The sequence below is a fragment of the Lithobates pipiens genome, unplaced genomic scaffold (genome assembly GCF_037356315.1).
Source record: "Lithobates pipiens isolate NorthernLeopardFrog02 unplaced genomic scaffold, aLitPip1_a1.2 Scaffold_23, whole genome shotgun sequence".
Lineage (NCBI taxonomy): Eukaryota > Metazoa > Chordata > Amphibia > Anura > Ranidae > Lithobates > Lithobates pipiens.
Window position 1 is genome coordinate 88,626,900 of NW_027507785.1, and position 13,628 is coordinate 88,640,527.

Here is a 13,628-nt window from a genome sequence, read left to right on the forward strand (position 1 = left end):
ATAGTAGCAAGAAAAATACAGGCAAGTTAAAAACGTTTTTTTCCTTTTACAGGTGTTAAGATTTGTTTTACCTTCCATCATGAAGGGTTTAGGGTCAAACTGGGCCCTACGCAAGGCAGCATCTCTGTAGGCCACCACCATCCCTTTGGTTGACATTGCTATGAATTGCAATGGTCACATTAAATCCACCCAATTTGCCCTGTCTATAGCCTGCCCCTTCAAACGCTGTGTACAAGTACATTCTCCCATGTTAAGTGACAGGCAAGTGTACATCTTATGACCCAATTGCACCATCAACCTGGTTTAGTGCAGGGACATGGCTGGGCTCTGTGGATATCAAGCTCCTGCTTATGTTGCCCTGTGAAAGATCCAGCTCTGGCATATCCCAATTTCAAAGTCCGTGACAAATAAGAAAACTTTACCCTGTGTATTTAGATGATGTGCCCCATACTTTTGGATACAATGCCTATAAGTTTCCCCCCTCCTAAAGATTTGGCATTACATGAAATATTGGGTTTACAAAATTAAACCTTTACTATAACACAGTGATACCTCAGTTCACAAACTTAATACATTCCACGTCTCTGGTCACGAACCAAATTGGTCACGAACTGAGGCATATTTTCCCATAGGGTTCAATGTAAATCAGGTTTATCCTTTTTGAACTTTTTTTGTTTGTTTTTGAACCACAAAAATATGAAACAAAGTACAGTACAGTATGAAGAGCGAGAACACTAACACATTCTTGTCACCTGCATTACCTGTTCTGCATTTTCTTTTCAACATGTTTGCTCTGAACAGTCTTGTCACCTTCAAATACTGCTCCGCAATTTCTTCTTGCCACCATGCTTGCTCTGAATTTTCTTTGGAGCCATACTGGATGTCCAGCACAGTACAGTATGTGATTAAAAGCACACAAAAAAGCTTTACAGTAAGTGTGCACATGGATGCACAGTAGAGTACTGTGCAGTATGTGCTAAAAAGCACACCACAAAGCTTCTCAATACCGTGGGGGTTATTTACTAAAGGAAAATCCACTTTACACTGCAAGTGCACTTGAAAGTAAAATTGCTGTAGATCCGAGGGGGACATGCAAGGAAAATAAAAAACAGCATTTAGCTTGCACATGATTGGATGATAAAATCAGTAGAGCTTCCACTCATTTCAGATCTACCCCTTAGATTTAGAGCGACTGCACTTCCAAGTGCACTTTCAGTGCAAAGTGGATTTGCCTTTAGTAAATAACCCTGTGTCTACACAGTTAACTTTCAGCGTGTCTATGACCGCTATCTCACCTACAGGACGTCGCGACCACGTGTTAGAGCAGGGAAGATGGCTGTGGCTCATGTTTCTGAACTGAAGCAGAGTTCGTGTACAAAGATGTTCATGAGAAAAAACGTTTGTGAACCGAGGTATCGATTTACAAAGCCTAATCCAGAAAATGATCTCACCTGGTATTTTTAAATTGAGTTCACAGATGCCTCCTACAGTGGCCACAGAAGGTGCCTTCTTCCGTCTTGTAATACTCTCTTTCACTCTTCCTTCTCCAGTGACTTTGGCAGTAAATGGACTCCCTGGAAGCATGTGGAATAAAATTGTGTAAAAAGCCCAAAGAACATTTACCAATACTCCAAACAGTGTATGTAAATCTTTATAAAGCTGGCCTCACCTGGCACATGTTCATCTGCAAACTTAATGGACACGATATAAACACCTGGCTCTGTTGGGCAGTAAGAGACTTGGCAGGTGCCATCATCCAAATCTTCAGTTTGAATGTCAACTTTACTGGGTCCTTCAACTGCAAGTGAAAGCCCACCATAGCCTGAAAAAGATGACACGGAGACCATGATTTCTGAAGCTTGGTTTGTTATTCTACCTGCTAATACTATTAGCATAATACACTTACCGGCCTCTCTGGTGTCTACCACAAAATCAGACAACTCAAATGTACGGCCCTCATTCAATCCCGGTCCAAATACTTTCACCTTGCTAGCATCTCCTATTTCAGACTGATAGACCATGATGGAGATAGGACTGTTAGGCACATGGCGTCCATTTTTCTTTATGCTGACCAAGTGTTCACCAACCTCTCGTGGAATGAAAGAGATGCCTGAAAATACAATTAGTTTTTTTTTTTTTTTACATATAATTTAAGGCATTGCCCACTAAAATGGGTGTCCCACACAGTAATGAACTGAGCGCTGCAGAGATCTGAACATGTTTGCTCAAAAGTGATATTTTAGTTATATGTGGATTCTGGGGGGCTTAGTCCAATAATTAGGGGCGGCACAGTGGTGTAGTGGTTAGCACTCTCATCTAGCAGTAAGAAGGGTCGCTGGTTCGAATCCCAACCACGACACTACCTGCCTGCATGTTCTCCCTGTGCCTGCGTGGGTTTTCTCTGGGTACTCCGGTTTCCTCCCACAATCCAAAGACATGCAGGTAGGTTAATTGGCTTCTGTTCAAAATTGGCCCTAGTATATGAATGGGGACCTTGGATTGTGAGCTCATTGAGGGTAGGGACTGATGTGAGTGTGCAGGGATAGGGACAATTGTAGACACTCACTCAGGTTGAACTGGATGGACTGGTGTCTTTAGTCAACCTTACTATGAAATTAGATCTCCGACACAGATCCCATCTCTGTGCCTCTCCATCTGGGGGTTTTTCTCAGATGATGGAATTTCCCCCACCATTATGTATTCCAGCTCCTCCCATTTTTTTCACTTTCTATTTTGGGAAATTAACAAATGGAGATACAAAGTATGCATACCTAGAAAGCACAGGTATCTAACAAGCAGATCAGGGTGGATACAAATCGTTTTAGATTTTTATCAAATTTCAATAAAATGTTTTTGGAGTAAAAATCTATCTAAAGATAGTTATCTATTTAAAATACATGAATAATTTAGTTTATGCAGCATGAAGTGGGGCTTATGTAGCATGAAGCTGTATATTATGCCATATTAAAATTTTTGGTAAATTCATTCAATGAATCCAAGCTCTGCAAACAAAGATAAAATGCATTCACACAATTTCACAGTAACCATGAGTTCAGGAATATTCCTTTATCCCATTGTTTTGCAAATCTATGCACACTACAAACTGTATGACTGAATTGGTTCTGATATCGCTGTTTAACTAACCTGACAGTTTATTATTCTAAATAGGAAACCTTAATTTTGCTTGCAAATATTAAAGATTCTAAATACCAGCAAGTCCTTACAGTTAAAGAGCACCTGTCATTTCAGATCCATCATGACAGCAGCTGTTAGCAGGCATCCACTCACCTGCTACCGCCACGTCCCTCACCTTATTGTGGCACTACTGTAACACCAGCTGTCCCATTAAAGTGAATGGGACTGTCGGAGAGTCAACAGGGGGTCAGAGGAGGTGCCGCTGTGGAACAGAGATGACAGCTGCCCTTTAAAAATTAGGATTTAAAAAATCGAGTTGATTTAAATCAAGCCTTCTTACTAGTGATTTAAATCAAATGCACCCTGCAGCAGAGTCTCTGAATAATTTTCGGGTGGTTCAACTTGCATACAGCGATTAAAAGTGGTATGGCAGGTCTGACTGCCTAATTTGTTTTTTTTACATAATACAGTGGTGCCAAAATGGACCAATATATATATATATATATATATATATATATATATATATATATATATATATATATATATATATATATATATATATATATTATTTTTTTTTTTGCCCATTTTGAAATTGATGGCAGCAACACGTATCAAAAAAGTTGGGACAGGGCTATGTTTACCACAGTATAGCACACCCTCTTAACACTCTAAACATCTGGGAACTGAGGAGACCAGTTGGAGTTTTGGGGAGGGAAGTTGTCCCATTCTTGCCTGATATAGGATTCTAACTGCTTGACAGTCCTGGGTCATCTTTGTAAAATTGTATTACTTTCAAGATGTGCCAAATAGTTTCAACTGGTGAAAGGTTTTGACTGCAGGCAGGCCAGTTAAGCACCTGAACACCTCTATAGCCATGCTGTTGTCATATATTAAGTATGCAGTTTAGCACTGTCCTGCTGAAATATGCAAGGCCTTCTCTAAAAAAGATGTCGTCTGGATGGGAGCAAATGCTGCTTTAAATCCTGCATATTTCTTTCAGCATTGAAGGTACAATTCCAGATGTAAAAACTGGCCATTCCATATGAACTAATGTCCCCATACGATCAGAGATGCAGGCTGATAACAAGCTGGAAGGTGCCGCTCCGCTTTAGTCTAGAGGCGCCTATGGTTACTTAAAAGAATGTCAAATTTGTCGGACCACAAAACAGTTTGCCACTTTGCTACAGACCATTTTAAAGTGGTTGTAAACCCTTGTTTAAAACTTTATGTTACAAGTAAGCCTATATTAAGGCTTACCTGTAGCTAACAAGGATGCATGGTTTAGGAGATATCCCTGTATTTGCATGTGCCGACATCATGTGGCACATGTGCACTTAAGACAACTGAAGCAATGGTGCTATATGCTGTTTCTTCAGTTGTACTGTGCCGTTCCCTCGCGCATGCTTGGAGTGACGTCATCGCGGCTCCAGCTAATCACAGTGTTGGAGCTACTATACCCGGAAAATCCGGGACAACATGTCGGAGGGAGAGATGTGAACCAATAATTAGCTATTATGTTATGCATACTAGCTAATTATGCCTTTCTCTTGCAGGGTTTTTTCGCTGCGTGTTAACCTTCTCTTTAAATGAGTTTTGGCTCAGAGAGGACTGGATCATATTCAGATATAATAGCACTTTACCCAGCATTTTTGGATGGCACTGTGAATGGTGTCCAAACAGTGATTTTTGGAAGTACTCCTAAGCCGATGCAGTGATGTCCATCACAGAATCATGCCCGTTTTTAACGCCTTGTCCCATGAGCGCAGATTCTCAGAACCTTTTGCTATTATGTACTGTTGGTGAGGATAGATTTCAAGTCTTTGCCAATTAACCTTATTAGTTACTAAATGTTCTTCCAGCTCTTCCTCGTTGGTATCACTTACTTTGCCAGCTTTTTGTTGCTCTGTCCTAACTTGTTTGAGACATGTTGCTGCCATCAATTGAACAAAGCATATCCCTTCTATAGTGTATACTTGACTTAATCCAAAGCACACTTCTGGTTATGCCAACTCCAACAGATCCAAGGAGATGGGGAGAGGACCGCCAACATACAGCCTGTGAAGGACTGCCTCAGTTGTGCATGTTTCCCTATGAGACTGTAGCTGGGGATCTCATATGACACCAAGAAACCTGCTCTATGCTGTGCAGTGTGCGACATCAGATCTCTGCTTTCTGAAATTATGTGTAAACTGTGCACTTTGAACAGCTGTGGGTAAGAGATGGCTGCAGATAAACATATGGGAGGAATTGTTTAATCTCTGTGCATCACCTGAAGCTAGATAATTCAGTGGGTATATATAAGTATTTACAAGAACTATAAATCAAAAGAGGAATGAACCATACGAAACAAATAATGTAGTAAATAACTCTGTTATGGCATAAGGCTCTGTGCTTACCAATGTGGTTATTCGGAAGTCTTTTCAGGATACATGGCTCATCGTGACCAGATGGGGCTTTAATACTAGCTGTCAGCAGGCTTAGATCAGTCTCATTGATATCCAACAAGAAATCAGCCGTGGAGCCCAGTTTGACTTGAGAACGTCTCCTGTTGTCATCTACAAAGAAACAGATGATGACATTAATTAAGTACACCAGCCACATATACATAGTTCATATTGAGCTGTACAGTCATGTAAATCAGATGCACAAGTATATTAATCAGAATCGCATGCTCTCAGCTTCTGCAGGCCAAACACAGGTTCTGGGATTAATGGACAAACAGACGGATCCTCTTACAGGTCTCTGGAAATTATTTAATCTATTCAATAAGGTTTAGCTTTGAGGTTCTACACATTTGAATGGTTAATATTATTTAGGTAAAGCTGTATGTATGATGCTAATATATGAATCGGAAATTAAAGCCCAAAGATGGTCCTGGTATAATCACAAAAAAATTCAAATTAGACAGAGAGCCTTGGCCCCCAGCAAACTAGTTCCATTTCTATCAATATCAAATAAACTAAAACTGACGCCTGAGTGTTTTGCAAAGTTATACATTTTCCTATTATAATGTAGCACTTTTGCTATTCAGGTAGTACCTGCCCATTCGTGAGTGGTGAAACACGTTCCACCACACTTGGAAGTTCTGAAAACTAGGGACGAGCAAAGTACAAAACTCCATATATAAAATTCTTCTTTTTTCTCCATTATTGAGAGCCAGCTTAGTTTAAATAGAAAAGGGTTTCAATGCCCTACTTAGAGCCCTTTCACACTGGCACCGCTCCACTAGTTTTAGTGCTTTACCGTCGTTTAATGGCACTTTTCAGCCGCTAGCGGGGTGCTTTTAACCCTCACTAGCGGCTGAAGGGTTGATTATGCCAGAAAAGCGCCGCTGCCGAATCGCTTTGCAGGCGCTTCGGCGGTGGAGCCCATGCATTCCAATGGGCAGAGGTGATGGAGGAGCAGTAAATACACTGCTCCTAAAACGCTCCAAAGATGCTGCTTCCAGGACTTTTTCTAACGTCCTACAAGCGCACCGATCCAGTGTGAAAGCACAGTCAGGCACTATTTTTAGCCCTTTAGCGCATGAAAATGCCACCATTGTGAAATGGGTCTTAGTGACTTCATTCTTCAACTGTGTAGTTCACGTCCTCTTCAGTTTTTCAGTGCTGGTCCTTTCCTGGGTTGAATGATATCCAGTGTTCAGCCTTGCGATCCAGGCAACCTTGACAAGCAGCACAGTCTTGTCTGTCAACTCCTTGCAGACGGCAATGTATTTAGTGGTAATAATGTCAGATGGATTTTTAAACTACAGTTAAGCCTATAATAATGTCAGATGGATTTTTAACTACAGTTACCTATAGGTACAGAAAATATCTCCTAAAAGGTGCACCCTGTAGGAGATATTCTAGTGAGCAGCAGCCGATGACATCACCAGGGTGTGCACACTGGTCTCTGAATGGACTGTGCCATACATTCAGAACTCATTACAGCTCAGACATTCAAGCAGCTCAAGTCCGCGAACATGGAAGGAAGGCCAGGTGAAGATGGAAGCTCCTGTTTAGGACAGTGCCCTGCTAGATGTCTTTGTTTTCAGGTAAGTCCATCATACTGTGCTAGTAGTGCAGTGCATACTAGCACATTATGACAAACAGGTCGGGGCCCATTTTTTCTTCTTTTTGTTGCGGTTTACTACCACTTCAAAGTGTTTTTTTTTTTTTTCAAAACGCAATTTTTTTCTTATTAACCATCTCTACTGGGGTCCACCACCAATGATCTTGGCTCCTCCTTTTTTCCGTCTGCGCCCATAGCAAGCCCAGACGTGTGGGCTTGATCCAGAGCCAGGCTGTGTGCGTGGCTCGGACCCACGCCCGCTTATAGGATTTGACTGCCGGCAGCAGGAGCCAATGACTGCCTGATCCTCCTATAAGAGGAGGAAGATGAAAAGAAGAAATGCAGATTGGCACAGTTCTGGATCGTTAAAGGACTCAGGTGAGTGTTTTTTTGGGGGGTTGGTAAGGAAGCAGCCAGTGTTGTCAAAAAGTAATTTTTCTTAACGCTGGGAATGTATTAAGGTAAAAAAAAGTTTTAGCGTTAGAACGACTTAAAGCATTACAACCTGAGCAAGGATCAGCAGCACACTGATGGAGTCATCCCTGTGTCCGTCTGTATATGTATACAGTGGTAGACTGACAGCAATACACAATGCACCAGCCTACAATTTTGAGTCATAGTATGCCTGTCAGTTTATAAACTGTATTGTACAGAACTCTGATAAAATAGAACACAAGTAAAACTATCAGCAAAGGCATTGAGAATGTCTTTATCAAGACGCTTAACAATCTTGTGCCACCTAAAAGGAATTTAAAATTTAGAGGTTTCTGAAGGCAAGATACTGCTCATCTCTTTAAAGATTGTGCACATTGCACAATCACATCTGAGCTGGTTTACTAAGCACAACAAACATACATTTGTCATATAATAATTTCAGACTCAGCAAATATGAAGTCTAAAGTTTACTTACCAGTAACTTTGGCAACAAAAGGACTTCCAGCAATATGTATATCATTGTATTTCACTAGGATGCTGTAATCTCCAGGTAGTGTTGGCAGATAGGTGACAGTGCAAGTGCCATCCTTATTATCAATGCAGCTGATCTCTGCTTTTGAAGGGCCTTCAATAGCCAGATCAAGACCTCCTAATCAGGATCACAATGCAAGCAGAATAACTTGAATTTAATAATGACATAATGACACAGGACAGGCTGTCTCAATTTTATAAAGCCATTTGCAGAGAATGACATGAACTAAAAAAATAAACACATCATAACGGGAGATATTTAACATTCGTAATAAAAAATAAAAAAAAATACCTTCTCCTGCATCTTCTGTCACAATGGTGAATGTGGCTGGTTTGTTGGCAACACCATAAATAAGACCTGGTCCAAATGCTGAAACGCTCCCAGTATTGGGATAATTAACATAAAACTGTAATGGGCTCTCTACAAATAAAAACAAGAATCCAAAGTGATTAACAAATAAGGGACAAAAACTCAGAAATGGATGAACGAAACCAAAGGAAATGTTTGCACACCCAAAAATACTGAAAATGGAATAGGCCACTAGGTGGCAGCCTATACATTCCACAGCAAAGACTGATTTTAATACCTGTAGCAGTGGTCTCCAAATCGCAGCCCTTTGCTTGCCTTTATTCAGCCCTCAGGGCATTGTTTCATCAATAATGGAGCACTATTCCTCCCACTAATACCAATGATGGGACACTGTTTACTCCCAATGACGCAGGGATATTTTCTACTGTCTACACTCCAGTCCCCCTAAAATTTGAAGGGCTGTAAAATGGCTTTTTTTTTTTAAAGATTGGAGACCCCTGACCTATTATTATTATACAGGATTTATATAGCGCAGACAGTTTACACAGCGCTTTACAACATTAGGGCAGACATTACAATACAATTCAAGACAGGGGGAATCAGAGGGCCCTGCTCGTTAGAGCTTACAATCTAGGAACTAGTGGACAGATGCATGCTCTGCAATGAACTATTAACATACATTATTCCATTTATAACCATGTGTATACTTCTATAAGGGTACACCGCTATATATAGTATTAAAGTGCTATGCTCCCCTATCTTTACCCTTGTGCAAAATTAAAATATTAAATACATTTAAAACCATATTAATTCATCAATGTAAATAAAAATAGGTATCAACACATTAATTTGTGAAACTTCTGCATATAAAACAATCTAATACATAAACCATATTCTGTGCTAAATTGACAGTAAGGCCACTTTTACACTGAGGCGCTTTACAGGCGTTTTAGCGCTAAAAATAGCACCTGCAAAGTGCCTTTCCTGTCACTCCAGTGTGAAAGCCTCGGTGCTCTCACACTGGAGCGGTGCACTTGCAGGACTAAAAAAAAAAAAAAAAAAAAAAAAAAAATGTCCTGCAAGCAGCATCTTTGGGGCAGAGTTTAGGAGCGGTGTATACACCGCTCCTGCCCAATGTAATGCATGGGCAGCATTTCTTTCTGGTATTACACGGGCACTATTAACTCCTTCTGTAGCTACTAGCGGGGGTTAAAAGCACCACTAAAACTAGCAGAGCTTTATCGCTGATGCCGTAACCACCCAGTGTGCAAGTAGCTTAATAATGAAGTGCAATCTTCACATACTGATGAGAAATTGTCCCATGTAAATTTTGACATTTTACACAGGACAACTTTTCAGTTATCAGTAGAAGAGCACGGTGTGCTTATTGCACTTTATTATTACTGTCATTTTTGCGAAGGTTCCGCTAGATATTAAAATTGGAATCACTTGTTAACCAGCTACCTTAAAGTGCATCGATACCCCAAATTTTTGATAGTTTTGGATAGTTTATGAAACCTGTGTATATACTACTATTCAGGGCTACATTTGAAAGATTTCCCTCACTTCCTGTCCTTAGGACAACCTTTTACTTTTACCCAACAAAGTGAGGCAAAATGTCTACCAAAGGATATAGACCAGTGATGGTGAACCTCAACACCCCAGATGTTTTGGAACTAGCTTTCCCATAGTTCCAAAACATCTAGGGTGCCAATGTTCGCCCTGACTGATATAGACAATAAACATTTGACAGAGGTTCTAGTAATCACCTACTTAACAAAAAAAAAAAAAAAAAAAAAACATTTTTACTTCTTTGTGTGCTGCTGTTTCCCCTCACTTCTTCTCCTGGGGACAACTTGTTTTTGTTAGACAGGAAGTAAAAGAATCTTACTAAGAGGGCCTGCAGCAAAACCTGACAGATTTATCAATCCCTCCCTTCTTCCCTATTCTATTAAAAATGTAAACATTTTCAAACTTGATAGATTAGTGAAGAGTTAGAGATTTTCTCAAATTATTTAGCTGACTCCGCCCTTGCTGGGGAGAATCATCGCTCTATTTGTCCTGGTGACCACTGTCACTGAGTCAGAAAGTGACGGAAATCCCAAAATGTAAGTTGCAAGAAGAAAGACACACCATGACTATTCTCCAAGGCCTCCTGCACACAAGTTTGTAGCTCCCGTGAATTTCTTCCAGTGTTTTTGTGCAGGCGAAAAGGCCAGCCTCACTGATGGCAGCCTGTAAAACTCTAGGAAAAACTGAAAGCTGCTGCGACTGGACTGTGCAGAAGATGCAGGTTAGCAAAGCCACCAGTCATGGTATCAATTTTAGTACCTGGAATATGTGTTCCATCACATTTGATATGCAACTCGTGCAGTCCGGTTTCTGTGGGAACATATCGTACAGACACAGTACCATCTTTGTTGTCAACGATTTCTGCAGGGGCAGTCTTCCCTGATGGCATAACAACTTCACCTGGGTAGCAGAGAAACACACATACTTAGTAATTACTGTTTTTACCAATTACATGGGAGGCAGATCAATGTCATACAATCAAGGTTTAAATGTATTTTTATACTAGCAATACAATCTGCAACACAATATATTAGGGCTGAAACAACTAATCGATTAATCGACAACTAATCGATTATGAAATTAATCGATTACTAATTTCATAATCGATTAATCGGCCAGTAACAAAATGGGGTTAAAGTTAATGATTCTGATGATATTTACCAGATTGACCCTTTAATAGTATCTCTCTCCTCTAATAGTATATACACTATATCTCTCCTCTGATAGTATATACACTATATCTCCCCTCTAATAGTATATACACTATATCTCTCCTCTAATAGTATATACACTATACCTCTCCTCTAATAGTATATATCCCCTCTAATAGTATATACAGTATATTTCTCCTCTAATGGTATATACAGTATATCTTCAATAGTATATACAGTATATCTCTAATAGTATATACAGTATATATCCCCTCTAATATATACAGTACATCTCTTCTGTGTTATTCTCAGAGTGGATTAGATATTTTGCTCCCTAACCATATAGTTGGTTATTTATATTCACCACTGCATAGAGATATTTAAGAATAAATTGCCTTTTTTTTAAACTTTACATATTAACTAAATTATACACCACGCTTTTTTTTTTTTGTTTTGTTTTGTTTTTAGGTTATTAACCGATTAATCGAAACAACAAATCGGCCAACTAATCGATTATGAAAATAATCGTTAGTTGCAGCCCTACAATATATACGTTAGCTTCTACACCTTATTTTCTCCCAGTAGAAATATATGTCTTCCTAAAGCTGGCCATACAGGAACAGGTATTCATACGAACATGCATACAAAAATTTTCTTCAGTGCATTTAATGACATAATGAATGTTGTTCTAAAGCAGCCTATTTCCACCAGGGTGCCCTGGCACACAGGGGTGCCTTGAGGCTTTTTCAGGGGTGCCTTGGCAAAATGACTAATGATTGATCAAAAATTGTATACAAGCCTACAGGTGGACGAAGCCTGACTTTTAGTTACACAAAGCCACTGATTTTCATCAAGCACCATTACAACTTTCTAGACATTGGCATCCTAACAACCACAGCATCCTTATTTGACCCTCCTCTACTCTTCTTCCTCAGCACTGGGGTGACATTAGCTGACTGATCGAGAGGAATTGAGGAAGGAGAGAAACATTGAATTACTAGTCAGTACCAGTGTGCAAAAGTGTATTTGCTTTGGAAGGAAAAAAAATCACTTCCAACTTTGTGTGTCCTACATGTGAGGATGTTGCTACAGTATTTAAAACTATTAGAATAGTTTTTTTACATTTTAGAATGGGGTGCCTTGAGATTGTCTATCATTTGAAAGGGTGCGTTGATTGAAGAAGTTGAGAAACCCAATTCTAAAGTACTAAAAAAAAATAAAAAAAATTTGCCTTGCAGTCTCGAGGCCCATCTCATTTCCAAAGCAGGTAATGATCACTCTATGCCAACTACTGGGCCCTTATCACTAATAGGAATTGACCTTATACTTTACACCAAAATAATTGGCATGCAGACCAACCTCTTTCAACTCAATCAATCCAAGGGACAAGAAGAAGCGAGGGTCAACACCCGTAAGACTTTCCTCTTGATGAATCATGCTCGAACGATAAAACTCCCTGTGTCTTTTATCAGTAAACTTAAGAGGCTTTTGATAGGGTAGCTGGTTGTTTCACAAACCTACACTTCTTCAAATTGGGTTAGGACCTTGATAACTTAAAAATTTTACAGTCCTACATTTCTTCTCCAAGAGCTAAGATAAGCATGAATGGGTTGATTTGATCCCACTAAGGATTATAAAAGCAAACATTTTTAAAATTAAACTTTAATGAAGATCTACTAGTGTATGGCCAACTTAGCACATTGTGGGGTTGATTTAGTAAAGACAAATCCACTTTACACTACAAGTGCACTTGGAAGTGCAGTCGCTGTAGATCTGAGGGGGAGAGCTGAAATGAGGGGAAGCTCTGCTGATTTTATCATCCAATCACATGCAGGCTAAAATGCTGTTTATTTTCCTTGCATGTCCCCCTCAGATCTACGGCAAGCGTACTTTTAGTGCAAAGTGGATTTGTCTTTAGTAAATAAACCCCACAGTGTACAAACAAATCAAATTAAGTATCCACATGATATTTAATTTGAGTAGAAGAAAATACCAATGAACCTGAGACTTCCATATAGTGTTCCTCGTGGAAACAGACCCCAGTGCCAATCTCGTCCTTTAAGTTGCTCCATGCAGCCTTCATTCCAATATGAATCATCTGCATTACATCAAATAGGCATACTATATCTCACTGGCATTATCCAAGACTTTGTCCCTCTACACCTCAATCAGATGTCCCCACCAACATTTGTGTGATAAAATAGGATTTTTTTTGTCATACTTACCTGTAAAATCCTTTTCTTAGAATACATCATGGGGCACAGAGTTAGGCTAATACCTACTGGGTTATATGCCATCTCTAGGTGAATGGACACTGATATACAAAGTGTTAGATAGGAAGTCCACCCCTATATAACCCCTTCCATACAGGAAGTACTTCAGTTTTGTAGCAAGCACTGAATCTTCAAAAGAGGGGGAGGGATTAGGTATGGTCCCCTACA

General features: G+C 39.8%; 1 protein-coding gene across 5 annotated transcripts in view; it reads right to left on the minus strand.

Moving 5' to 3' along the window:
* FLNB (filamin B) overlaps nt 1-13,628 on the minus strand; it is a 308,431-nt gene that overhangs the window by 33,356 nt on the left and 261,447 nt on the right. For all 5 annotated transcript variants that reach the window (XM_077452005.1, XM_077452003.1, XM_077452004.1 and 2 more), the window contains 7 exons: nt 10,796-10,936; nt 8,447-8,575; nt 8,099-8,272; nt 5,532-5,690; nt 1,907-2,110; nt 1,670-1,822; nt 1,452-1,574 (listed from right to left, as the gene is read on the minus strand). In XM_077452005.1, coding sequence (XP_077308131.1) covers nt 1,452-1,574; nt 1,670-1,822; nt 1,907-2,110; nt 5,532-5,690; nt 8,099-8,272; nt 8,447-8,575; nt 10,796-10,936 — 1,083 coding nt within the window. The remainder of the gene's footprint in view (nt 1-1,451; nt 1,575-1,669; nt 1,823-1,906; nt 2,111-5,531; nt 5,691-8,098; nt 8,273-8,446; nt 8,576-10,795; nt 10,937-13,628) is intronic.